Below are 25,250 nucleotides of genomic sequence, written 5' to 3'. Positions count from 1 at the left end.
TGGGTTACCAGGTAGCAGCCTGATGTAATCTAGCAGAGATTTTAAGCAGGGTAAACAGAGACCAGCATCACTCTACACTAAGGACCCTGTTTTATTAGAGGCAACAAATGTTTTAACTCAGTGTCCTCAGATGACTGAAGATGAGCTGAAGCAGAGCTTTTATCAGACAATATTAGACCGAAACTACCCGAACTTCTTAGTTTTACAGTATTTCAATCATTCTTAAGGCTTAAAGCTGCTAAAAGGGAAAAATTTTTATTAGTTTGGCTTTTATTTATGAAAAAAAAATATAAAAATTTAATTGAACTGTGAAAATTTGCCTCTATGTGCACCGAGGTATCATTTCTAGGGACGAACCAAGAATTTAACTGGTGACCAAAATGAATGACCAGGGACTGGCTGATGGGAAACTCTATTATATCAATTTTTAAATATTATAAAGATTTTATTTCTTTAAAACAACAAACAAGCAAAAAAAAAAAAAAAAAAACACAAATCTCTTTCCTGAGTTTGAAAAATAAATGTATTAAGAATTCTAAGCACAGATTTGAAAAGAATAACAAAATTAAAAGGGTGCATAAAATAGATTATCCCGACTTTTCTGTCCAGGATAATTACTAAACCATTAGAATAATAAAAAAACAAAATGACATGATAATAAACCAGCAGCTTGGTGGGGAATGAAAGGGTTAATGGGCATTAAGGAGCACAGCAAGGGATTATACTGGTTAGACTGCAGAAATGTTAGAAAACGTAAGAAAACCTTAGAAATTACATTTTAGGAATATTATGACATGCAAAAAGGGGTGAGGGTTGGCCAGGGGAAGAGGTCCATTAAGTTCTGTTACATACTCAGCGGCTCAGCCCATCCGAAAAAGTTGCCTGGTGAAAGTGCAAACATTACAAGTGAGAGATAAGTCCGACGGGACGCGGGCCGTGTGCACAGAAATTCAGAGTCTCTGTGCTGAAAAAGTGGAAAACTCATAAAAGGCTCAGTAAATTCTGAATATTATTAACTAATCTAATTTGTGCAAAATATCTGGAGTGTTTTAATACTGATATAAAAAAAATACAAAGTGCAGAAACAAGCAGGATTAGAAAGCTAAAACAAGAAGCAGAGTAGCTAAGGAAATGAGCTGGCTCCATCTAGAGGCAGAGAGGAGTACTGAGAGCAAAGACTCACAACACTGGGAGGGGGCACATTGCAGCGCGGCCCTCGGATTGTCCACATCCTGAAGGGGATACTACAAAGGAAAGCAGAAACAGAAACCAAACGTGAACGATGCAGCCAGTCTGTTCTTCTTAAATGTTGTCTATATTTCTAGAGCTTTCCTGCAGTTTAAGGTGGAACAGATTACATTTGTTTCAGAAGTTCAGTTAAAAACCTGTAAGTCTGTTCATATTAATTTATTACCAATAATGTGACAATCAATAAAAAAAAAGGTTTTAATATAAAAAAAAAAAAAACATTAGCATGTCAGGGAGAACATAGTTATAGAAAAGACGGCAAAACGTTCCTAAACAAGCAAGCTATTCACAGAAAGGAAACATGTCGCTAGAAAGCTGAGCGGAAGGAAAAAGTGGTAACCATGTGCTGTGGATGTTGCTTTGGAAGCAATCAGAACTGTTTTCCCTTTATCCAAGCACATCAATAGAAAATTGAGTGGAAGGAAAAAGTGTTTGCAACCAAGACAACCAATGCTGGAGTCAGAGCTATTTTCACATTCTGTATTATTTGTTGATTCAACTTCTAACATGGTCTACCAACTTTTTCTAATCACAGTAGCTTCATCTGGTCTGGTTCTGTTCGGCTGCGACTCCATACTGGAGGGAAATATAAGCTGAGATGCTGCCATTAACTAACCTGACTCCGCCAGATGGATTTGCTCCGCATATCCATCTGGAAACCTTCCGTTGAAGTAATTTTGGGAAGGGGCGAAAATACTGGTTAGCTGATTGGCCTATGTTGGTGATAGACGGGCCAAATAAACCAATCAGATCAACGAAGCATATGACGTACTAACAGCCAGGCTACTCTTGCCGAAACCAGTCGGGAGAAGAGCAAAAACATCTTTTCCTCTGAGAAAAGCCTCCAGAGCAGTGTTTTGCTCTTCTTTCAGTGAAGAAATACTCTGTAATTCCGATAAAACCTGCTCGATAGCCACGCTATCGCTAGTTTCATGGGCTGAAGCCGCCATGTTCTTTAGACTGAACTGTCGCGCTTCTCATTGCATCACACCTCAACCCGCCTCAAAGCCAACGCTGATTGGACGTTCGTTTGGTGAACGGCTCCAAATTTTCTTCAACGGAGAGTCTCCAGACTGATCTGCGAGTGAAACCTTGAAAGCTCGCGAGATCAGGATGTTCTCACGAGGCAAGCCATTAACCCCTATAATTAAAGATGATAGAGTTGAGCCTTTTTTTCAATGATTAGTCCTGTTTCTATTCTAGACATAGAGAAGAAGAAGAACTGTCTCAGATCTCATCTGCTTAACTGTTTTTTTTTTTCCATACAGAGCCACCGCTGGAGCTAGTTACCTTTTCTATCATAGAATGTATTTTAAGATCAGTGTTTCTTTGTTCATTCTGTATTTCTGTTTCTGCCTCCTTGAACCCCAGTCGGCCTCGGCAGAACGCCGCTCACACCGAGCCCGGTTCTGATTGAGGTTTGTTCCTGTTAAAAGGGAGTTTTCCTCTCCACTGTAACTGCATGCATGCTTGGTATCAGAATCAACAAAATGCAAGCATATATCCACCGTTACTACATGCTCATACTGGAGTTGTTAATCCTGAAAAGTCGATGACTAGATGCAAACGGCAGGTTTTCCCTTAGATTGAAAAGTTTTAACCAGCCTGACTGTTGTGAATTTGTGCTATACAAATAAACTGAAACTAACATGTGGTTTATCTATTTTATTAAAATAGATGGAAACCTCCAGCACCAAACACGCCTGAGTCTGCTGCAGGTTTCTTCCTGTTAAAAGGGAGTTTTTCCACTCCACTGTCGCTACATGCATGCTTGGGTGTGAGGGATTGCCTTCGAGTCAATGAGTTGATGCAATCGGCTGGTTTTCCTTAGATAAAAAATTGAATAAATCCGACTGGATGATCAGGTTGAATTGCAAAGGGCCTTGAGATGACATGTGATATGAATCGGCGCTATATAAGTAAACTAAATAAATAAACTGAATAAACTTTCCAAAATCAGAATCCAGACCAGAAACCAGAGATCTACACTGGAAGCTGGAACCTCTGACCATCAGTCAGCAATAAAAAAAAAACAATGTATCTGAGCTTCTTCTAAAAGACAGAAGCAACATTTTACCTCGTCGTGGATTCCCATGTTGATGCGTTCAAGCTTGCCGGTCCAATACTGAGCCTCATCTTCTGGTATATCTGTCGGTAAATCATTTACAAAAGCATTTCAGAAGGTTAACATTAAATATTCCTGTTGCTTGAACTTTCCAGACTCACTGAGGGAGTGCAGACATAAAGAACACCAACAGATCTACTCCACCTGAATGTGAAATAAAGTGGAATACATTGAAAGTGACAGGAGGTAGAAAAATAAGCATGTCTCCATCCGCGGTGTGTATGTGTGTGTGTACTGTATCCCATCGTTGCTGTTTTAAAGTGGGTTTAAGCTGCTCAGCTGGCAGATGCACATTAAAGGGCACAGGCACAAAGGCCAGGCCTTCAAAGAGACGCCGACCTGCACCTGGAATGGTGGCACATGGACATAATGAGACAAAGAGAGGATAAAAATGTCTCCCACGCAGCGGGGTGGGGTTAAGGAGCCCCTTCGTTTTAACTTTGATGTCTTCTGACCATCAGGCTGTGGCAGTTGCAGTGATTGCAGTACTAGCAGAGCAGCGGTCAGAGGTTTTCGAACCGACAACCAGGGCTCGACATTGGAATCAGACTGCATTTGATAGCAGAGCGTGTTTTTTTTCTTACCTTCTCAGCACTAAACTAAGCATTTTTTAAATCAAGCAGATTTCTTTTGGTAAAAAAATCAGTAAAAAAAACTTTAAAAAAAGAATTCTGTTCGACTTAAAAATATTTTAAAAAAATTTTAATAATTTTTAGCAAGAAAGGAGAGTTTAAGTCAGTCTGTCTTTGAAAGCACTGACTGTATGAACATTTTATAACACATTAAACGTCATCAAAGGGCAAAAATATTAAGTTCTAAAACATCTAACCTGCTTTATTCCTCTTTAATCATAAAGTAAAAACATCATCCTATCTACATAATTATATTGTTGCCCACGTTTCCAACCAAACTCGCCAACATGGTGCGGATTAGTGGTCCATGTTTTCAGATGTGTCGCCATTTTAATCTATTATATAGGTCGATCAAAATCAAACTTCTTATATTTCATTATACAAATTCCAATAACAGGAGAGAGATTTTAGATCATTGAAATTAAAGGAATAGTACACCCAAAACATGATTAGCCTTCATTTTCTACTCACCCCCATGCTGAACAACACTCTGGAGTACTTTTTTGATATCTCAAATGCATCTGGAGATCTGGGAGGCTTCTTGCTGTCTGCTGACATTCAAATAATGGAGGTCTATGGCGCCCGAGACAGAAAGGTCCATAAAAGTCCACAAAAACGTGTCAATATTCCTCCATACTGCTCGTCCAATGTAATCCAAGTGTCCTGAGTGGGTAGCATCCAGAATTTACTCGAAACGAAGTCATTTAGAATGTTTTTAGAGCATAAACAGTAGTGTATAGGATTTCCTAATAGCGCCCCCATGCGCGCTCACGATTCTACGGAAGCCGGCAGACCAAACCGGAAGAAAGTGCGCATTCAGCGTCTGGTCTGCCGATAATGCAAGCGTAGAAGAAGAAATGTGCTGTTTACCTGTGCAAAGAAAGAAACAACGAAAGAAAAATGTCTGAGGACTTCAGTGTTGAAGAAGAGCATGAGTTCTTTGCCGAGCTGAATGCGCTGGTTTGGTCTGCGGGCTTCCGTAGAATCGCGAGCGCGCATGGGGGCGCTATTAGGAAATCCTATACACTACTGTTTAGGCTCTAAAACGTTCTAAATGACTTCGTTTCGAGTAAATTCTGGATGCTACCCACTCAGGACACTTGGATTACATTGGACGAGCAGTATGGAGGAATATTGACAAGTTTTTGTGGACTTTTGTGGACCTTTCTGTCTCGGGCGCCATAGACCTCCATTATTTGAATGTCAGCAGACAGCAAGAAGCCTCCCAGATCTCCAGATGCATTTGAGATATCAAAAAAGTACTCCAGAGTTTTGTTCAGCATGGGGGTGAGTAGAAAATGAAGGCTAATCATGTTTTGGGTGTACTATTCCTTTAACTGCATTGTTACTTTTTAGGACTTTTACCAACTCAGTTACTGTTACGTTTAACTAGTTAAAGGTATAGTTGAGGATTTTCACGAAATTTTGAAGTTTAAAAAAAATGCACATGCTCAACCCTGCAACTAGGGCTGCAACAACTAATCAATAAAATCGATAAAAATTGACTTTTAAAAGCATTGGCAACAAATTTCATCATCGATTAGTTGTGTCGCGCGATTAATGCGTCATCCGCCGCCGTCGTCATCACTGCCATTTCATTGAAACGCGGGAAGAAAAAAAAATACGGCAGAGCGAGCCAGCGCCGCAGGTGAGCAAAGGCTGTTTTCAAAAGGCAGTAACGTCGACTGTTCTAATGACCGATACCGCAAACCCAAGCTGCGTCTCAATTCGCAGACAGCCTGCGCTTTGTAAAGCGAAAAAAGTCGTAACATGCAACTTTTGTAAAAACAAATCAACATGGCACGGAAGCACCACTGTTATGACGCAGCACCTGAAAAGGAAACGCGTTGGAGCCTTCGATGGCAGTGAAGAGAGCTGATCAGCAGGGTGAGCGACCATGTTTGTTTGGTTTTAAAGTGGGGAAACGTAACGTTAGTTTCTCAGGTAGCTCATCTGATGCTTTCCTTACCGTGTTAGTAGGTTACAGACAGTGATAAGGTTGGCTACTTATTTTACTTTTAATTTCATTTGAATTAGCTTAAGCAGCGTTTATATTTTCGTTATAAATAAATTAACTTGCAAATTATGAAGGCAAGGCTTTTAAAGTTTAAATCTTCTGGCAAAGATAAAGTAAAGAAGATCCTGCAATTTATGGAAGTAAAGCAGAATAAAATCCAGCAAGATCAGTAATATGTCAATTAATTATATGCCACATTCCCATGTAAATATCTGTCTTTGGAGGATGTGTTTTTTAGCACCCCTAGTTCTCTCATTTTTATTCCAAATACAATTTATAATTTGAATCACAGGGCTATTTTTATCTCTATGGTTCAGTATTTTCTCAAGTAGCAACTTTAACTGCTATACTTTCCTGTCTTAAAAGGCAGAACTCTTCTAGTCTAAAAAAAACTCATTTGTTGAAATGGGGGGACCTATTGTTTGAACCCCTCAGGGGCTTTTAAAAACAAAAACGCCTGTCTTTTTTTTGCGCTTTATGAAACAAAGTAGCCTATATTTTGTGGATGTACAGCTACATTTCTCATGTAAGTTTGCGTAGTTTTAACACAAACATTTATTTTTCATATTGCACCAGTACAGTTAATGAGCAACCTGTACTTGTGTGCTTGCTTGTTCTGTCTAAAATGTTTATTTTGGAATAAAGAGGTTAATATAAAAAATATTTTTTGTCCGATTCATCGATTTTTAAAATAATCGTTAGTTGCAGCCCTACCTGCAACACCTATTAAACGCGGGCGAGAGCGTGCACAAGCATATTTTCCTCGTGCACGCTCTGTTTAAAAGTTGCTGTTTGCGTTGCTCATACAAGCTTACTTTCCAGTTTTTCCACTGTCACACTCACCACAAGTAATTGAAAATGGATGAGCACGTAGGACGGCCTTATGTAAACATATCACCAGAATGACTGAAAATTAGGAGGACCACTGATTTTGATGATCCACCTGGAAAAAGAACATCCTCAGCTATACCTTTAAGTAACATTTTCAACACTGTCCATTAGTCTAATGTTAAAAGAGATCAAAAGCTGGTTCCCCTTATTAGTTTTACTCAAAGTTTAAAACTTTGCAAGAACATAATTAAGATGATGAGAAATCTTTTTTTTTATATTTGGTTTTCTTTGGCTGTAATATTGTGTTTTTTTCCATTGCATCAATTATAAAACCCTTCAGTGCTCGTTTGGGCTCGTGTGCTGAGGGCTGCATGCCGAAGCTCGACTACAACTAATTTAAAGGATTATCTTCCTGTAAACAAATCAGCAATGCTTTATGTTGCTTCATCACATCAAAACTTAAATAGTTTGTTGTTTTTAATTGGATGAAATGTTGAAGGCTTTGTGTGATATTAACAATATATTATACAAATAAAGTATTTTCAAATCAGGTATACATGCTGGCAAAGTTTCCCAGTCATCCAGGTCAGACTGATTCCAAAAAAGTAAAAAAACAATCCACTGGACTTTGTTTAAGGACGTTTCTCTTCCCATCCAGCAAGCTTTTTCAATTCAAAATGTCAGAAATAGCGTTAAGTTTTAGGCTCTATGTCGCCTTTAAAGGGGAAGAGAAGACCTTGCCTAATTAGCCAGGCCAACTATTTCCTTTAATGACCCCCCCTTTCAGAGACATAGTGAGACAGAGTATGGGGCATTGCAAGCTAACAAAAGAAGCCAAACGACCCCCATTCCAAAAAGGTGAACCCGTTGGTCTATTTCAATTTGCATGTTTTCTAAACAAAAACAAGGTTTTGATTTGCTACTGTATAAAACCTCGAACTCAACGCAATTTCTGACATTTTGAATTAAAAAAAGCTTCTTGGTTGGGAAGCGAAACATCTTCACACTTGGAAATAAAGTCCAGTGGATTTTTTTTTTTTTTTACTTTTTTGGAATCAGGTATACAATAAAATTGCAACGTTTATCCAGTTTGTGCGTATTATAAATTAAAAAAATTAATAAACCCAGTAAAATATTAAAAGAAAATAGGAATAAGAAAGGTATGAAATGCTAGGGGTGTAAATCACATCCATCATGGCGATTCGATTCAGTATCGATTTGATTATTTTCGATACTCAAGAATACACTACGATACGATTCGATTAATCGGTACATTTTTTTTGTTTGTTTTTTTTACACCTTACAGGCTAGACAATGTTTCCAATTTGAAATAAATCAATGACTGAAAAATAATAATGACCCTGAATTATAGATTCTTAAAGGCCTTGCATCAAAAAATCCTGCACAAAATCAGTGCAATGAGTGCAATTCAATACCTCGGCTCCAGACGTCCCGCCCCCTCCACAGACGCTCCGCTGCTCCTCTCCCAAATTGTAGCTGACTGCAGACAGTGCCGCAGACAGGAGGCCGGCTTGTTTTGTTTTTATGACCGAAATTGTGGAAAACAACTCGTGAAGTTTGACCCGCTAGAAGAGCGAGGTGCGCGAGAACGCTGGGAGCCTTTTTCCACCTGGATCTCCGCACTTTTTGGCCCTCATGTCCCTCCGTCGTCGGACTAAACTCGCCCCCACTTCCTCGCCGCCTCGGCCGTATCTAGACCCACAGCGTGTAGCACAGACCACGTTTCAATATTGAGCATAATTTAAAAATGTCTGTGTCAAGCTCCCTGCAGCAAACTGCTGTAAGAGTATAACCAGGAAGCGAGGTAGGAGGGCAAAATAGGTTTAGCGCCACCGCAGCACGGGAGGAGAATTACACCCAGGAGCAAATGGATAAAAATAGACCGGAGGAAAAAAAAAAAACATGAATCGATTCTCTTGCGGACGTGTCGATGCATCAGATCGTCGGCTGTTGGATCGATGCATCGATACAAAACGATTATTATTTACACCCCTATGAAATGAGATAATGCATATTACATAATTTACCCAGTGCTCTAGCATACACTCTGAGGAGTTCAGGGACCTGAGGCCCAGGGAAAAAACCTTCACCCCGTAGACTCACCAAACGGCAGCTCAAAGCGGGTATCCAGCAGAACCCGATGAGGCGTTGGGTTCTTGGTGCCATAAATCTCATCAGCCTTCATTAAAACCTCTGCATCCAGGAAAATCCACTCTCCAGATCCCTCCTGTTAGCAGACATATTCATTTTATCCAAACCTGAGTGAGTGATGTCACTTATCTCTACGCGGGTTCGTGCTCCAACCTCTTCAGACTGCCGGATGGTCTTCAGAGGAATCCAGGCCGTCCCCACCATGGTGTCCCAGATGAGACCTTTGTCCCAGACCTCGACGATGAGACCGAGGTCCAGCCGGTTGATCTCGCTAAAGAGCAGAATCAGGGAGGAAGATCAGCATGTGATAACAGACAAATACTGTGGTAATTCCTGATGCATAGGGTGGAAAATGTCCCGAATAAAAAGATCAGAAAGCTTTGTTGTTTGGAAAACCATCAAAATAAAAAATAATAAAACACTTTCCAGTCTGGCGTTCAGTTCACTTTTAATGGAGCTGAGATTTCAACATAATTACTGTCAGGATCCAAACACAGCCTCATGACAAAAGGTCCTTTTAGTTATGCTTTAGCCGTCATCATCCACCTCTGCCTTTTTTCATTCAACAGGCCACTCAAAGGGCTCCACAAGTGCTTGATGATGCAAAAGCATGGACATGCATTTAGAAAGGAGCTGCATGACTGGGACATTTGCATACTCTCATCGTGGAAGTTTAGAAAGATCGAGAAAGCAAACAAAAGGAAGATGCGAGAAAAGATAATCAAAGGCTGAGGATAATTGGGAGCGATGGAGAAGAGGACGGAGGGGAGCGTCCAGGGCAGCCAGGTGCAGAGATAAAGGCTCGCTCCCAGTAAATGAGCCCCAATAAATGCATGCAGCACCGTACCATAATTAAACCATGGTTGACTATTAGAAAGAGACTTCTGCTGTTTGAGGCGTTAATATATTCGGTAAACTAGATTTTCACTCATTTACTGGTTTCACCTTTTATTGTAGCTCTGCTCAAAAGAAGCTTCCATTCACTGCAAAGCAGCATTTCAACAAACGGATGGAAGCCAAAACTACTATTTCAATTAAAAATATATTTACTCAGATCAATAATAACAAGACAGCACCTAAAATTAATTCATTTATTTATCATCAGTTATCTAATCTCAGCTAATAAAGCAGTTTACCCTTCAGGTCATAAATCTAGTTTGTGTATATAGATATATATATTTTTTCCTGATATCATGAAACTAATGAAATAAACAAGAGTAATTCCGTTAAGTGCAAATAAAACCCTTCCTTATCCAGAGATTAGAAGCCAAAATTTGAATGAAAATTTAACGTGTCAGGCTTAGTCTTAGGCCAATCAGCATTGCCCGGAAATTGGCTGATTTTCAGGTGATTGGTCACTACCGACAACCTGTCTGTGATTACGGAGACGGTGGAGCTAAGTCTAAAGCAAAAGGAAATCGGTTCGAGAACACCGAGAGAGGGAGAACCAGAACTGGGACCCAGCGGCTAGCCGTGCCCCCCCCCCCCGGCGAGATGCACCGGGACCCCTAATTATATATTTTGTATGAAATTGTGTTCTTCTGCCTCCATCTTCTGCCTCCATTTACCTGTTTATTACAGTGTGTTGAATTCATGTTGATGTGGATTTAAAGAAATTTCAAAAAGTGGAAAAAAATTGCAGGGGGGAATATAAAAAAAATGTAATCAACCAAAACTTTCATGACCCCCATGCAGTATTTCTGTGGATCCCCTAGGGCAACATCCCTGTTGAAGACCTACGGTTTAGAGCTAAATTAAAACAGCTTATTTAAAAGCCAACCACACACCTCTTAAGAGCATTCCCCACTCCATCCTTTGTTATTTTCTCTATATTTCATTTTGATTAAAAAAAGCTGCCTCTTTCACTTCTTTCCCCTGAATTGAGAAGACAGATCCCTTATACAGATACAGAAATTTTAATAGAATCCATTAGGGGTGGAACGGTTCATAAAATCCACGGTTCGGTTCGGTTCACGGTTTCGAGGTCATGGTTTTCGGTTCGGTATATGTTAATTGTTACACCGAAAAATAAAAAAAATTATAAAAATTTATGAAAAATAAAAATTTATGAAATTAATGAAAAAAAATCCCAAAAAATTAATGAATTGTAATTATTTTTAATGATCCGCGGAAACCATGATTCATTTCCACATGTTTTGCTGCTTTGAATTTAATCAACTAGTGCATGCTCTCTACGATCTCCAAGAACTCAGAGCGGAGCGGACGGGAGCCACAGCGGAGGCTGTAGGCTTTGCTTTGTGCAGGCGGTCTGGAGCGCAGCGGAGCGCTGACGGAGTATGTGGGATTTCGGGGTTAGCATGACATGTTGGTCGTGTTGCTGTTAGCATAAACAAAACGTGTTGCACAATGCTTGCACACTTTTGCACTTTTATCCACAACTTTCTTTCCGCCGTCATCGTAGGTCACACTAAATGCAAAGTGCTCCCATACAGCAGACCTATAAAGTGCTGCTGGCGCGTCTTCCAACTCCTGTTCTTTCCCACTCGCCATACCCACACAATTCTCCACAACAACTGATTTTTTTCTGCTACACCCGGCTACGCTGCTTCGCTTCTTCTTCTTGTTTACTACTGGTGGTTGGCTTTGGTCGCAGTACCGCCACCTTCTGCTCTGGAGTGTAAACGCTTCGCCTATGAGAAAAAGGAGCAGCGCATGAACCGAACGAAACACACGCGAACCGAACCGCGACAGTCGAACCGAACGGTTCGGACGGTTTCATAAACCGTTCCATCCCTAAAATATATATATATTTTTTTTTTTCATGAAACTAATGAAATAAACAAGAGTAATTCCGTTAAGTGCGATTAAAAACCTTCCTTATCCAGATTAGAAGCCAAAATTTGAATGAACATTTAACGTGCCAGGCTTAGTCTTAGGCCAATCAGCATTGCCCGGAAATTGGCTGATTTTCAGGTGATTGGTCACTACTGACAACCCGTTGGTGATTACGGAGACGGTGGAGCTAAGTCTAAAGCAAAAGGAAATCGTTTTGAGAACACTGGGAGAGGGAGAAACGGCTAGCCATGACCCCCCACCCCCCCTGGAGCTAAGGAAGCACAGCGGTAGAGGCAGCAGCTGGCCAGTGTCTGTGCTGGAGGTAGAACGAAGAAGCAGTCTATAACAGGGCTCTCCAACATTTTCCAGATCAATGAACCCCAAATTGATGGCAAGATAGAGCACCCCGCTCTATCTTATATATCTTATACATTTTTTATGAAATTGTGTTATATCAAATTGGTCCTATAGTCACTCTATTACATATGTAGTAATGTAACTAAAGTAATTTCTCCCTGGGATTATTAAAGTATTTCTGATTCTGATTCCTGGTTGACGGGACAGGTGTTGTGAATGAAATGGTGCCCAGCTTGAAAGAGCTCCTGTGTGTCGCTGAATGTGTGCATTGATGACTGAAAGACATCTTCTGCCTCCATTTACCTGTTTATTTAATTTTTATTACATTTTAAATTTTATTTTATTTTAAGATATTTCAATTAGTGGAAAAATTTGCAGGGGGAATATAAAAATTTTTTATCAACCAACACTTTCGTGACCCCCATGCAGTATTTCTGTGGATCCCCTAGGGCAACATCCCTGCTGAAGACCTACGGTTTAGAGCTAAATTAAAACAGCTTATTTAAAAGCCAACCACACACCTCTTAAGAGCATTCCCCACTCCATCCTTTGTTATTTTCTCTATATTTCATTTTGATTAAAAAAAGCTGCCTCTCCAAGAACTCAGAGCGGAGCGGACGGGAGCCACAGCGGAGGCTGTAGGCTTTGCTTTGTGCAGGCGGTCTGGAGCGCAGCGGAGCGGAGCGCTGACGGAGTATGTGGGATTTCGGGGTTAGCATGACATGTTGGTCGTGTTGCTGTTAGCATAAACAAAACGTGTTGCACAATGCTTGCACACTTTTGCACTTTTATCCACAACTTTCTTTCCGCCGTCATCGTAGGTCACTCTAAATGCAAAGTGGTCCCATACAGCAGACCTATAAAGTGCTGCTGGCGCGCCTTCCAACTCCTGTTCTTTCCCACTCGCCATACCCACACAATTCTCCACAACAACTGATTTTTTTCTGCTACACCCGGCTACGCTGCTTCACTTCTTCTTCTTGTTTACTACTAGTGGTTGGCATTGGTCGCAGTACCGCCACCTTCTGCTCTGGAGTGTAATCGCTTCCCCTATGAGAAAAAGGAGCAGTGCACGAACCGAACAGAGACAGTCGAACCGAACGGTTCGGACGGTTTTCAAAAACCGTTCCATCCCTGGAATCCATCCATCATCTGTTCTAGGTTGTGTCCCTCTCTTCTTGTCCCTTTTCTTCTTGTTTTCCTCTCTATGTTTTGTACTCAGCTGACTTTTCATGCTGTCTCAAAAGGAATGAAAGATTTTTTTCCAAGCACTAAGCTCACTTAGCTGATTTCTCCTTCCTGTGTTTCCAAAAAGGCGACGGCAAACGTCAAGCCATGATCTGCTCATCTGTTCTCCATTTTTCATTTGGATGAAATAATAGCTGTGAGACACTTAAAATTCTAAGCATTCTGATGGCGTTTTAGTGAAAGGATTTTTATCAAAAACATAATTAATGTGACAAATAAGGAATAGTTGGATTAACCATGTGAACAGAGTTTAAAGGCAACTGTCTAGTATTGCCTAATGGTAAATGCCCCCTGTCCTTAGTAATACAAAGTTAATGTACATAAGACAACATTATTTAAAATCTATGGATCTGATGCTGTGATCAGCAATTGGCGGTGAAAATATTTTCTTAATTCAACAATATTATTGGTTTTGACAGCATCTATTGCAACTGATGGTGCCGAACATTTACTAGAAACCAACATGTGCCTCTGATAGATGCTGAATCACCAAAGGGAGACACATCAGCAAGGAATACAAGGAAAGATGAAGGTCTGGAAAAACAAACACTGCTGCAAAGACAAACAATGACACAAGGCGAACAACATGTTGGCTTTTTCATCACCATGGGGACACTTGGCTGTTGGAAAATTTGGAAATGAAACCAGCGGATCATAAGAAGGAAATGAGCAAGCTAATCTGGACTGTTTAAGGAGAAAGAGTGGCTCTAAATTATAAAAATGGGGGAAACCAGATGGAACATCATTTCAGGTCCTTCTTCCGGCTACCAGAACATTACTTTCCTCAACAGCCTTGCTTTATCTAAACCATAGAATGAGATAAATCAGGCATTTAGTGAAACTTACAACATGAAGTCCTGCTCCCAGCAGGGCTGGTCTCCTCGCACAGTGATGGTTGTGCTTTTAACATTCTGGACCTTCAGCGTCACGTAGGTGTTGAACTTATCTGAAAGAAACAGGAATAGAAAATGGTGAAGGATGGATGATGGATGAAATAATGGTTGGTTGGTTGGTTGGTTGGTTGGTTGGATGGATGGATGGATGGATGGATGGATGGATGGATGGATGGATGGATGGATGGATGGATGGATGGATGGATGGATGGATGGATGGATGGATGGATGGATGGATGGATGGATGGATGGATGGATGGATGGATGGATGGATGGATGGATGGATGGATGGATGAAAGAACGGTGCAATGGTGGATGGATGGATGGATGGATGGATGAATGGATGGACGGATGAAAGAACGGTCCAATGGTGGATGGACGGAAGGATGAAAGAATGGTTGGATGGATGGATGGATGGATGAACAGTTGGATGGATGAATGGATGGACGGATGAAAGAACGGTCCAATGGTGGATGGATGGATGGATGGATGGATGGATGGACGGACGGATGAAAGAACGGTCCAATGGTGGATGGATGGATGGATCGATGGATGAATGGATGGACGGATGAAAGAACGGTCCAATGGTGGATGGAGGGAAGGATGAAAGAATGGTTGGATGGATGGATGGATGGATGGATGGATGAACAGTTGGATGGATGGACGGATGAAAGAACCGTCCAATGGTGGATGGATGGATGGATGAATGGATGGACGGATGAAAGAACGGTCCAATGGTGGATGGATGGATGGATGGATGGATGAATGGATGGACGGATGAAAGAACGGTCCAATGGTGGATGGACGGAAGGATGAAAGAATGGTTGGATGGATGGATGGATGGATGGATGAAAGAACGGTCCAATGGTGGATGGACGGAAGGATGAAAGAATGGTTGGATGGATGGATGGATGGATGGATGGTGGATGGATGAACAGTTGGATGGATGGACGGATGAAAGAACCGTCCAATGGTGGATGGATGGATGGATGGATGAATGGATGGACGGATGAAAGAACGGTCCAATGGTGGATGGACGGAAGGATGAAAGAATGGTTGGATGGATGGATGGATGGATGGATGGTGGATGGATGAACAGTTGGATGGATGGACGGATGAAAGAACCGTCCAATGGTGGATGGATGGATGGATGGATGGATGAATGGATGGACGGATGAAAGAACGGTCCAATGGTGGATGGATGGATGGATGGATGGATGAATGGATGGACGGATGAAAGAACGGTCCAATGATGGATGGATGGATGGATAAATGGATGGACGGATGAAAGAACGGTCCAATGGTGGATGGACGGAAGGATGAAAGAATGGTTGGATGGATGGATGGATGGATGAACAGTTGGATGGATGAATGGATGGACGGATGAAAGAACGGTCCAATGGTGGATGGATGGATGGATGGATGAATGGATGGACGGATGAAAGAACGGTCCAATGGTGGATGGATGGATGGATGGATGGATGGATGAATGGATGGACGGATGAAAGAACGGTCCAATGGTGGATGGATGGATGGATGGATGGATGGATGGATGAATGGATGGACAGATGAAAGAACGGTCCAATGGTGGATGGATGGATGGATGGATGGATGGATGGATGAATGGATGGACGGATGAAAGAACGGTCCAATGGTGGATGGACGGAAGGATGAAAGAATGGTTGGATGGATGGATGGATGGATGGATGGATGGATGGTGGATGGATGAACAGTTGGATGGATGGACGGATGAAACAACCGTCCAATGGTGGATGGATGGATGGATAATTTCCTGCTGATAACAGAGAGAACAGTTGTCTCTGCCTTCCAGGCAGCCACAAAATATTGATCTCTGCATCTTTAATCTGTTGCATGAAACAAACGTTACATCATGAGGCTTCAGCTCACTTGATTAAAACATCCTCAGCAACAGTTTCAAGGTAAAACTTGGCTGAACTAAAGAAAGTGGGCTGTTGAATCTGCTGTGGATTAGTCTGGTGGCAAAGGATCAGTAGCTCCAGTGAAAGCAGATAAATCTCCTCTTAAGTATGCCAAGCTGAGCCAAGCCGAGCCAGGACAGCACAGTGACCCTGTTAATCTCCAAAGTGAGCCATCCTCATATGTCACACCACATCCAACTCTCGGCCTCCAAATGCTTCATATGCATCTCCTGCACACTCAGATCCACTTTCTCTTAACAGAGAGGATAAACACACAGTTGGCGAGGTTGCAGGCCCGTTTCCTGGTGACGTAATAAAGCCAGAGTCTCGTTTGACCTGTTGATGCTGCTGAAAAAGGTCTCCGTCAGTCCTGATACCAATCAGGGCCCCAAAACATGGAAATTCACTTGAGTCAAAGGGGACAGTTCAAATAATCTGTCTGAATGGATCCATTTCAGAGTGCAATTCAAAGAGTATTTCACAGCCCTTCATAAATGATGAGTTCAGACTCCAAACGCTGACTGATCAGCTGGTCTTGTATCTATTTACACACCCAGAGGTGTCTGTCAGCCTGCTGTCATCCAGCAGTGATGGACATAGAAGCCACAGCAGATGCTTGGCTTTTCATTTCCTGCAGCAGGGCGAGGAAAGCAGCAACACGTGTCTGCTGGAGTGCTTTAGTTACGCTCCGAATCCTTCCAGTTACGCACGCACGGCCGGCGGTCATTTCCTGCTACTCTGCGCTCTGACAGTAAACATGTGGCCGCCTCCATACGGACGCAGGAGGGGCCGATAACTGAACAGGGGTGTAAGATGACTCGGTGTGTTCTGCACCTCGTCATCTTTTCTAGATTTTCTCATTTACCACCATGAAGGTTTATAAGAATAATACTCAATGAATTTAACAACCTTTTTTAAAAAAGGTTATTTAACCCGATAATGGGTTCTAGACAGGGGCCAACAAGGACCTGTACTAAGGACACAGAGTATACACACAGCATGGATATTTTCCCATGCTGCTAAATCTGTTTAATATGGAGGACCAACTCTGCCATAGAAATAAGTGAAAATGTTCTGAAATTAAGTGTATTTACCCTTAATTTAAGTAGGTAAATGAGACTGTTTGCCAATGGAATAAGTATTTTTACTCCTAAAATAAAATAATTAGATAACATACACTTGAAATAAGACAATGCAATTGTGTTTTCTTATTTTAAGTGTAATTTTTCTTTTTCCATTGGGAAGATGTCTCTTTTATCTCCTCAATCCAAGAACAAATGCACTTATTTTAAGAAAAAATTACTTTTAGAGTTTTCGACTTTTTCCAGTGCATCTACCGGGACGTGGCAGATGTACAGAGAAGTTCAAACCCCACCAACACCTTCTTTCTCTGCAAATCTCACAATTCTAAACTTCAACCATAAAATGGGCCAATTCAAACTAAGCCTCAAATTGACGTCAGTTCGGGGATGTTGCCTTATTTGGTTCTGGCCTTTGTCACGCCCCGAAATTGACATACAGACCAGCCCACTGGTTCACTGGCCCAAGAACATGAATAGAGGTAGATGAAAGACAACAGTTTAGCTGTTTAGCCTACAGTTGGATTTACTTCTACAAGAATTACAAAGCAGGCAGTTTCTCTAATGAAAATGAGCCAGAACCACGGGAATAAATGCAGTGTTCCAGGCTGCATGGAGAAAGGGGAAATTTTCAGTCTTCCCAAGGATCCATAGACTCTACAGGCATGGCTTATTTTTGTCTACCAGAAGATCCCTGCAAAGTTTGATGCTCAGCTGTTCATTTGCTCGAAGCATTTTACAGCAAACAGCTTTCAAAATCCTTGACAGCTCAAAGCAGGATCTGCTAAACTTGTTTAACTGAAATGAAAGGCTAATCTGACCATAAGGCCATCACAAACACAAGCAGGAAGTATTACTCCGTTGCTTAGCTGTTGATAGCATACTAGCATATCTATGGTGACAAGATTTGGGTTTCTGAAAAGTGGGAGGGTCTGCTGGGTATTCAAACCGAACAATCAGCCCCGGGGCTGGTCCGAACCCGACACGGTGACGGTATGCTTCCGGGGGGCCGCCATTGTCCAGGCTACCATCACCAGGTCGGGTTCGGTCCCTCAGTCCCCCGCTGGCTCCTTGCACCGGACCAGCCGCGAAGCTCACAGCTTGGTTCTGCTGCACTGTAGTCGACCAAAATCCCAGACGATTTTGAAATTGCCCCCGGACATTTTTTTAGGTATGAAAAGTAGGACATGTCCGGGAAAAGGAGGACGTCTGCTCACCCTACCATATAGACAAACTCAATGTTTCAGTCAGTGAGTGCTTGTTGCTATGATGCGTCTTTGCTCTGCAGTGTCGCTTGTTGTAAACCAACCAATCAGTGCACAGCTCATCTAAATATTTATGAGCATACCATAAAAGGAAGAAAACCTGTCTTTTCCTTCTGGGGCTTTTAACCAGGCTGCATTAGGGCTCATAGAACAGCAATTATGCCATTTTCAGCCCAACCAATGTTACACACCCTATTCAGGGACCTTAAGGGCGCCAAATACCCTATAGAATCATTCTATGACCCCTTTAAAGCAGATTTTTCTCAGACATTAAGTGTCCAGATTTATCTGAAATGAATTTATTGATGGATGGCATTCTTGCACTTATGGTCCAAGCAAAATTAAAATCCATAAACTCTGACCTTAGCATGTTGGTGCCTACAAAACATTAGCCAATCCACGTTAACTACTGTTGAAAGTGGATTGGCTACTTGTTTGTCAATCCAACATTTTGCGTATGTGACGCCATAATATCCCGCTATAACGCAGAAGAAGTAATCCTACGCTTGTTTGCTGCTGCAGCATTTTTGAGCCATTCATTCATTCTTGAGTAAACTGGTGCATCAATGGCCGAAAACAATCCTGACAAACCTAACCAGAAAAGAAAGCTTTTTTTGAAAGCTATGGTAGGTAGCAAGTTGGTTAGCATTAGCCATAAGGATTGAGCTTTTTTGATGGTAAAAACTGACTTTATGTGGCAATTTTCTCATCATGGAATGTTTTTATTTGCTAATATGCTGGATTACTTTTTATCCCTAGACCCTTTCAGACAAATGGAAGTGAAACAATCTAAGACTGGATTTATAATACGGCCTAAGGGTCGCTTCAAAGGTATGAAGTCGGAGCTGTATTTTATCAATTCTGATTTAACATGCTGCCACATCTTTATTAATTGTGTGGTTGAACTTGATGATTGAATTGTGGAGAATCTAAGCTTTCCAAGCATGTGTAAAAGTTTAACCGTTAGTTTCAAACATACTGCTATAAATACACAAAACGGAGAACTGGTGTAATAGGCAGATATTTCTTTGCATTTATCTGTCCAATAAAACAATAAATTTTAGGGCATCCATGCATAAGAAATATGAAAACATCAAGAATATGTTTAAAAGTTCCCTTTTCGCTCATATTTCAATGGTCCCTACATAAAATCCTAATAAAATACATTTAAACATTGGAAACTTTTCAAATGAACTCTATGCCGCTTTTTTAAGTGTTTTTTTTATGAAAAGAAAAATGTATAATCAGAAGAATTTAGGCAGGTAATGATGACATATTATAATAAAAACATGTTAGATTTACAGTCTTTGTTAAAGGTTTGCACAGGATCTGTGGTAAAAATGTGGTGATGACCCAATACATGCACACACGATTGTTCTTTAGGTGTTTGGGAAACCAAACCCAACAATCAGCTGTTCCTCTGATCCCATGACTGCACTAAACAAAGATATTCCAGGTTGCCAGGGCAACATGCTAAAACATTTACCCTGCACCCGCCTCCAACACCGCAGCCAGATAAGCAAACGTAACTCTTGACTGGAAATATGGTCCAGACAGCATTCTGCTGGGAAGAAAACGGCTCCGAATCTGTTGAGAAAGCCGTTCTGAAAGTAACCAGACCATCAAACCATGAGTGACAGAGCATAAACTCAATTAGCGTCAGAAGCGGACACTAGTAATAAAACACAGGCGTTGTTGCAAAGGAGCCTGGGGGATACTGAAGCCTCTCCCTAATTAGATAGCCCTGTCTTTGTGCCTGACTTGGGCCGACTCCAACGAATAGCAGATAAGAGAAGAGGATGTATGGATTAGATAAGAAGCGTTTAGTGGCTGTGGGCCTTTTAACGGCAGGTGGTTTCCACTATCCAGCCGATACAATCTGCTCTGTTAGCGAGGAAGCAGAAAAATAGCACATGTCCGTCTGAACAGCCCCTCCTGGGATATAACAGCCAATGAATGGACCGTCGTTTAAACAACATTTACTAGGTTCCTTTGAAGTATGAAACTAAGATTAATACTATAGTGTTAAACAAATTGGTCTGAATTAGGGCTGCAGCTAACGATTATTTTAAAAATTGATGAATCGGCCGATTATTTTTTCGATTAATCGATGAATCGGACAAAAAATATTTTTTATATTAACCTCTTTATTCCAAAATAAACATTTTAGACAGAACAAACAAGCACACAAGTACAGGTTGCTCATTAACTGTACTGGTGCAATATGAAAAATAAATGTTTGTGTTAAAACTACGCAAACTTACATGAGAAATGTAGCTGTACTTCCACAAAATATAGGCTACTTCGTTTCATAAAGCGCAAAAAAGACAGGTAGTTTTGTTTTTTAAAGCCCCTAAGGGGTTCAAATAATAGGTCCCTCCATTTCAACAAATTATTTCAACAATTTTTTTTTTAGACTAGAAGAATTCTGCCTTTTAAGACAGGAAAGTATAGCAGTTAAAGTTGCTACTTGAGAAAATACTGAACCATAGAGATAAAAATAGCCCTGTGATTCAAATTATAAATTGTATTTGGAATAAAAATGAGAGAACTAGGGGTGCTAAAAAACACATCCTCCAAAGACAGATATTTACAAGGAAATGTGGCATATAATTAATTGACATATTACTGATCTTGCTGGATTTTATTCTGCTTTACTTCCATAAATTGCAGGATCTTCTTTACTTTATCTTTGCCAGAAGATTTAAACTTTAAAAGCCTTGCCCTCATAATTTTGCAAGTTAATTTATTTATAAAGAAAATATAAACGCTGCTTAAGCTAATTCAAATGAAATTAAAAGTAAAATAAGTAGCCAACCATATCACTGTCTGTAACCTACTAACACGTGCATGCGCGCTTCATTTGCAGTCTGGACGCTGAGGGTAAACATCCTGCGGTTCTGACTGCAGCGCTGAGAGGGACTCCTGCGGGAGCGCCGCGGGAGAACAGGGTTGGGATGGGGGAGGCGCCCCACGGCAATGACGACGGCGGCGGATGACGCATTAATCGCGCGACACAACTAATCGATGATGAAATTCGTTGCCAACGCTTTTAAAAGTCGATTTTTATCGATTTTATCGATTCGTTGATGCAGCCCTAGTCTGAATTATCGTTAGATATTTATTGGTAGAGCTGAAAAATGTATATAAAACGGCTGTCTTCATCACAATATAAATGTATTATAATAAAATGACTGGTTTAAGAAACTGGTTACCAATGATTTCTTTATATATTTGATGTATTTATCTTTCAAGTGGAAAAAAATCTAATCAGTAACTCAAACTTGATGGCATTAAACGGGCATTTGTGGCATGGGTGGTTCTAGACAGGGGCCAACAGGGGCCTGAGCCCCTGTAGCTCATGTCCTGGCCCCTATTATTGCCCCTGTACCAAAGACATAATACTGGATGTGAGCTGGAACAGCCATGGTTACTGATAGGTAGTTCCTTTGGATCTATTTCTTTTCTTTTCTTTTATGTATTTATTTTATTTTTATTTATTTTTTTTATTTTTTTTTTTTACAAATTTTATTTGACTAATTATTTGAAAACAACAAGGCGATAGCTTCAGTGTTATTGAAATAGAATCCCAGTTTTCATCTGCAAAATGATTTTTTCAAAACAAAACTCATTTTTGCAGCTGAATTTATCAGTTTTTCAGATTTGACAGAAAACGTCATTTTTACTTAAATCAAGTCAAAAATATGTAAAATTCCTAAATTGTGAATATATATTGACCTAATAAGACATAGAATTTTAATTAAACCTAATTGAATAAGATAAAATTCTCTTCATGCAGCTCTCTTAATATGTTTGAATCCTTTGCCCTGTTTTTTATTTCATGCTTTTCTGGGCCCCCATGAAAATACGCTGGCCCCCTCCTGGCCCCCTGGTACATTTGGTGTAGAACCTCCACTGATTTGTGGGAAATATAAACACCTTCAACTGGTTTATATTATTCAAACTGAATTTAATACCACTTCTGACTTCCTCCTCTAACCTCATGATAAATAAAATGATCCTATAATACTTACAATAAATACAAACCAGCCAATTTCTACGGATCATTCTTCTTAAAACTAAAGCTAAACTTTCCTTCTTTAGTGGATATATTTTGGTCACCAAGAATTAAAAATACACACAGAACAGGTTTAAACCTCTATTAACTTGAGTACATGAGTATGATAAAAACTAAACACTGTTTCCTTGAGACTTGAATAAAACAAATCAGACAAAACCTAACTTATTTTTATCATTAAGCTGAGTTGTTGTTGTGCGTGCATGCAGGAAGGGATTACAGGAGGTGAACCGTAGGATGACGTTTTGAGAGAGTAGACATCAGTCATCAGTTAAACCACCCACTCACCCACGAGGTCTCAGTCAAATGTCTTCATTTATTATTGATCAATCAGCAGTTGTTAGGGTTTTTTTCCGATAAATTACTCAGGAACTACGCAGGCAGTTGGAAAACTGACATTTGCAGTTCAACCCTCTCATGAAAGTTTCAAATATTGGAAGTCAAAGCTACTGAAAAACTTTCCTAGTATTCAGCAAGGGGATCCAAACAGATTGTAACAATAAACATAAGATGTATTATTTACATCTCTACAAGAGAAACACAAGGTTTAGTGGACAAAAAGAACAAGCTATTCCGGCTGCATAATTCCTGTTAAATAATCAAGCAACGGTTTTCTGAGAAAGTCTGTGAAAAAGGAGGAATATGACCAGCAGCTCAGGAAATGTCACTACCTGATCTACAAACCCAGAAGTCTTTCAGCAGCACAAAAAAGGTCTGAAGACATCCAGCTGCAGGTGTGGTAAAGGCATGATGCAAATACAAATCACAAACCAACCTTATGTAAACATCAGAGCCTCTTCCAAAAGTTACACATCCTTAGCAGAACAAATAAGGATTTACAGGAGGAAGTGGTGAGGGAAGGAAGGAAGGAAAACCATGCCCTGATGAAGCCAATAGAGCTATGTCATCCTCAAATAGCAGAGACGCGATCCTAAGGCCACCTAAACAGATCCACTCAACACATCGGTTGCAACTAGAATTTCTGTCTATAAAGGTGAACAGAATCAGTGTCGTAGGGCAACCTTGGCGGAGTCCAACACTCACCAGAATTGAGTCCGACTTACTGCCAGCAATGTGGACCAGGCTCTGACATCGGTCATACAGAGACCTAACACATTGATCCACCTTTTATATAACGTCCTTAAAACAGGTAAAAATTAGTCTTAGTATTGTGTGTGGCCTCCAGGTGCCTGTAAGACCTCCCTACAACCCTCTTGGTGGTCTTCTGAGGGATCTCATCCCTAACCAGGAATTAACAGTTCGCCAAATCCTGGACAAGCTGTGGTGCAATGTGGTGGATGGATCAAAACATGATGTCCCAGATGTGCTCAATGAGATTCAGGTCTGGGGACCTAGGCGGGCCAGTCCACACCTTCAATGACTTCATCTTCTAGGAACTGTGAGACACTCCAGCCACATGAGGTCTAGCATTGTCCTGCATTAGGAGGAACCCAGGGCCAACAGCACCAGCATATGGTCTCACAAGGGGCCTGAGGATCTCATTATGGTTCCCTAATGGCAATCATGCTACCTCTTAGGACTCTGCAGTAGGGCTGCAACAACGAATCGATAAAATCGATAAAAATCGACTTTTAAAAGCGTTGGCAACGAATTTCATCATCGATTAGTTGTGTCGCGCGATTATTGCGTCATCCGCCGCGCCGTCATCACTGCCTCTTGACTGAAAGAGGAAGAAAAAAAAATACGGCAGAGCGAGTCAGCGCCGCAGGTGCAGTGTTGCCAACTCCGCGACTTTTCAGACCCCTCCAGCGACTATTTTTCAAAAAAGCGACTAGCGACAAATCTGGCGACTTTTTTCGGTGTCACTGGCGGCTTTTGGAGACTCTTACGTGAAAGCATGTATCGTTCCTACTCTGCCGTGGGGCGCCTCCCCCACACCAACCGCGTTTTCCCGCAGTAGTCCCTCTCAGTCAGAGCCTCAGCGTCCAGACTGCAAATGAAGCGCGCATGCACCGGGATTGACGGCGCAAATTGATCACAATAATTAAAATAGCCTGTGCTTTGTAAAGCGAAAAAAGTGATAACATGCAACTTTTTTCAAAAGAAATTAACATGGCACGGAACCACCATGTTTGTTTGGTTTTAAAGTGGGGGAAACGTTACGTTAGTTTCTCAGGTAGCTCATCTGATGCTTTCCTTACCTACCTACAGACAGTTACTTACAGACAGTGATAAGGTTGGCTACTTATTTTACTTTTAATTTCATTTGAATTAGCTTAAGCAGCGTTTATATTTACTTTATAAATAAATTAACTTGCAAATTATGAGGGCAAGACTTTTAAAGTTTAAATCTTCTGGCAAAGATAAAGTAAAGAAGATCCTGCAATTTATAGAAGTAAAGCAGAATAAAATCCAGCAAGATCAGTAATATGTCAATTAATTATCTGCCACATTCCCATGTAAATATCTGTCTTTGGAGGATGTGTTTTTTAGCACCCCTAGTTCTCTCATTTTTATTCCAAATACAATTTATAATTTGAATCACAGGGCTATTTTTATCTCTATGGTTCAGTATTTTCTCAAGTAGCAACTTTAACTGCTGTACTTT

At 40.8% G+C, this 25,250-nt stretch overlaps 1 protein-coding gene across 5 annotated transcripts in view; it reads right to left on the bottom strand.

Annotated features, from left to right (window-relative positions):
* Positions 1-25,250, bottom strand: part of LOC119791463 (protein unc-13 homolog B-like) — a 150,807-nt gene that overhangs the window by 93,834 nt on the left and 31,723 nt on the right. For all 5 annotated transcript variants that reach the window (XM_038297573.1, XM_038297575.1, XM_038297578.1 and 2 more), the window contains exons 3-7: positions 14,273-14,372; positions 9,179-9,296; positions 8,978-9,101; positions 3,326-3,396; positions 1,184-1,244 (exon numbers count right to left, since the gene is read on the bottom strand). In XM_038297573.1, coding sequence (XP_038153501.1) covers positions 1,184-1,244; positions 3,326-3,396; positions 8,978-9,101; positions 9,179-9,296; positions 14,273-14,372 — 474 coding nt within the window. The remainder of the gene's footprint in view (positions 1-1,183; positions 1,245-3,325; positions 3,397-8,977; positions 9,102-9,178; positions 9,297-14,272; positions 14,373-25,250) is intronic.

Source organism: Cyprinodon tularosa, unplaced genomic scaffold, assembly GCF_016077235.1.
Source record: "Cyprinodon tularosa strain WSP-4 unplaced genomic scaffold, ASM1607723v1 ctg391, whole genome shotgun sequence".
Classification (NCBI taxonomy): domain Eukaryota; kingdom Metazoa; phylum Chordata; class Actinopteri; order Cyprinodontiformes; family Cyprinodontidae; genus Cyprinodon; species Cyprinodon tularosa.
This window is presented reverse-complemented; position numbering and strand designations above follow the sequence as displayed.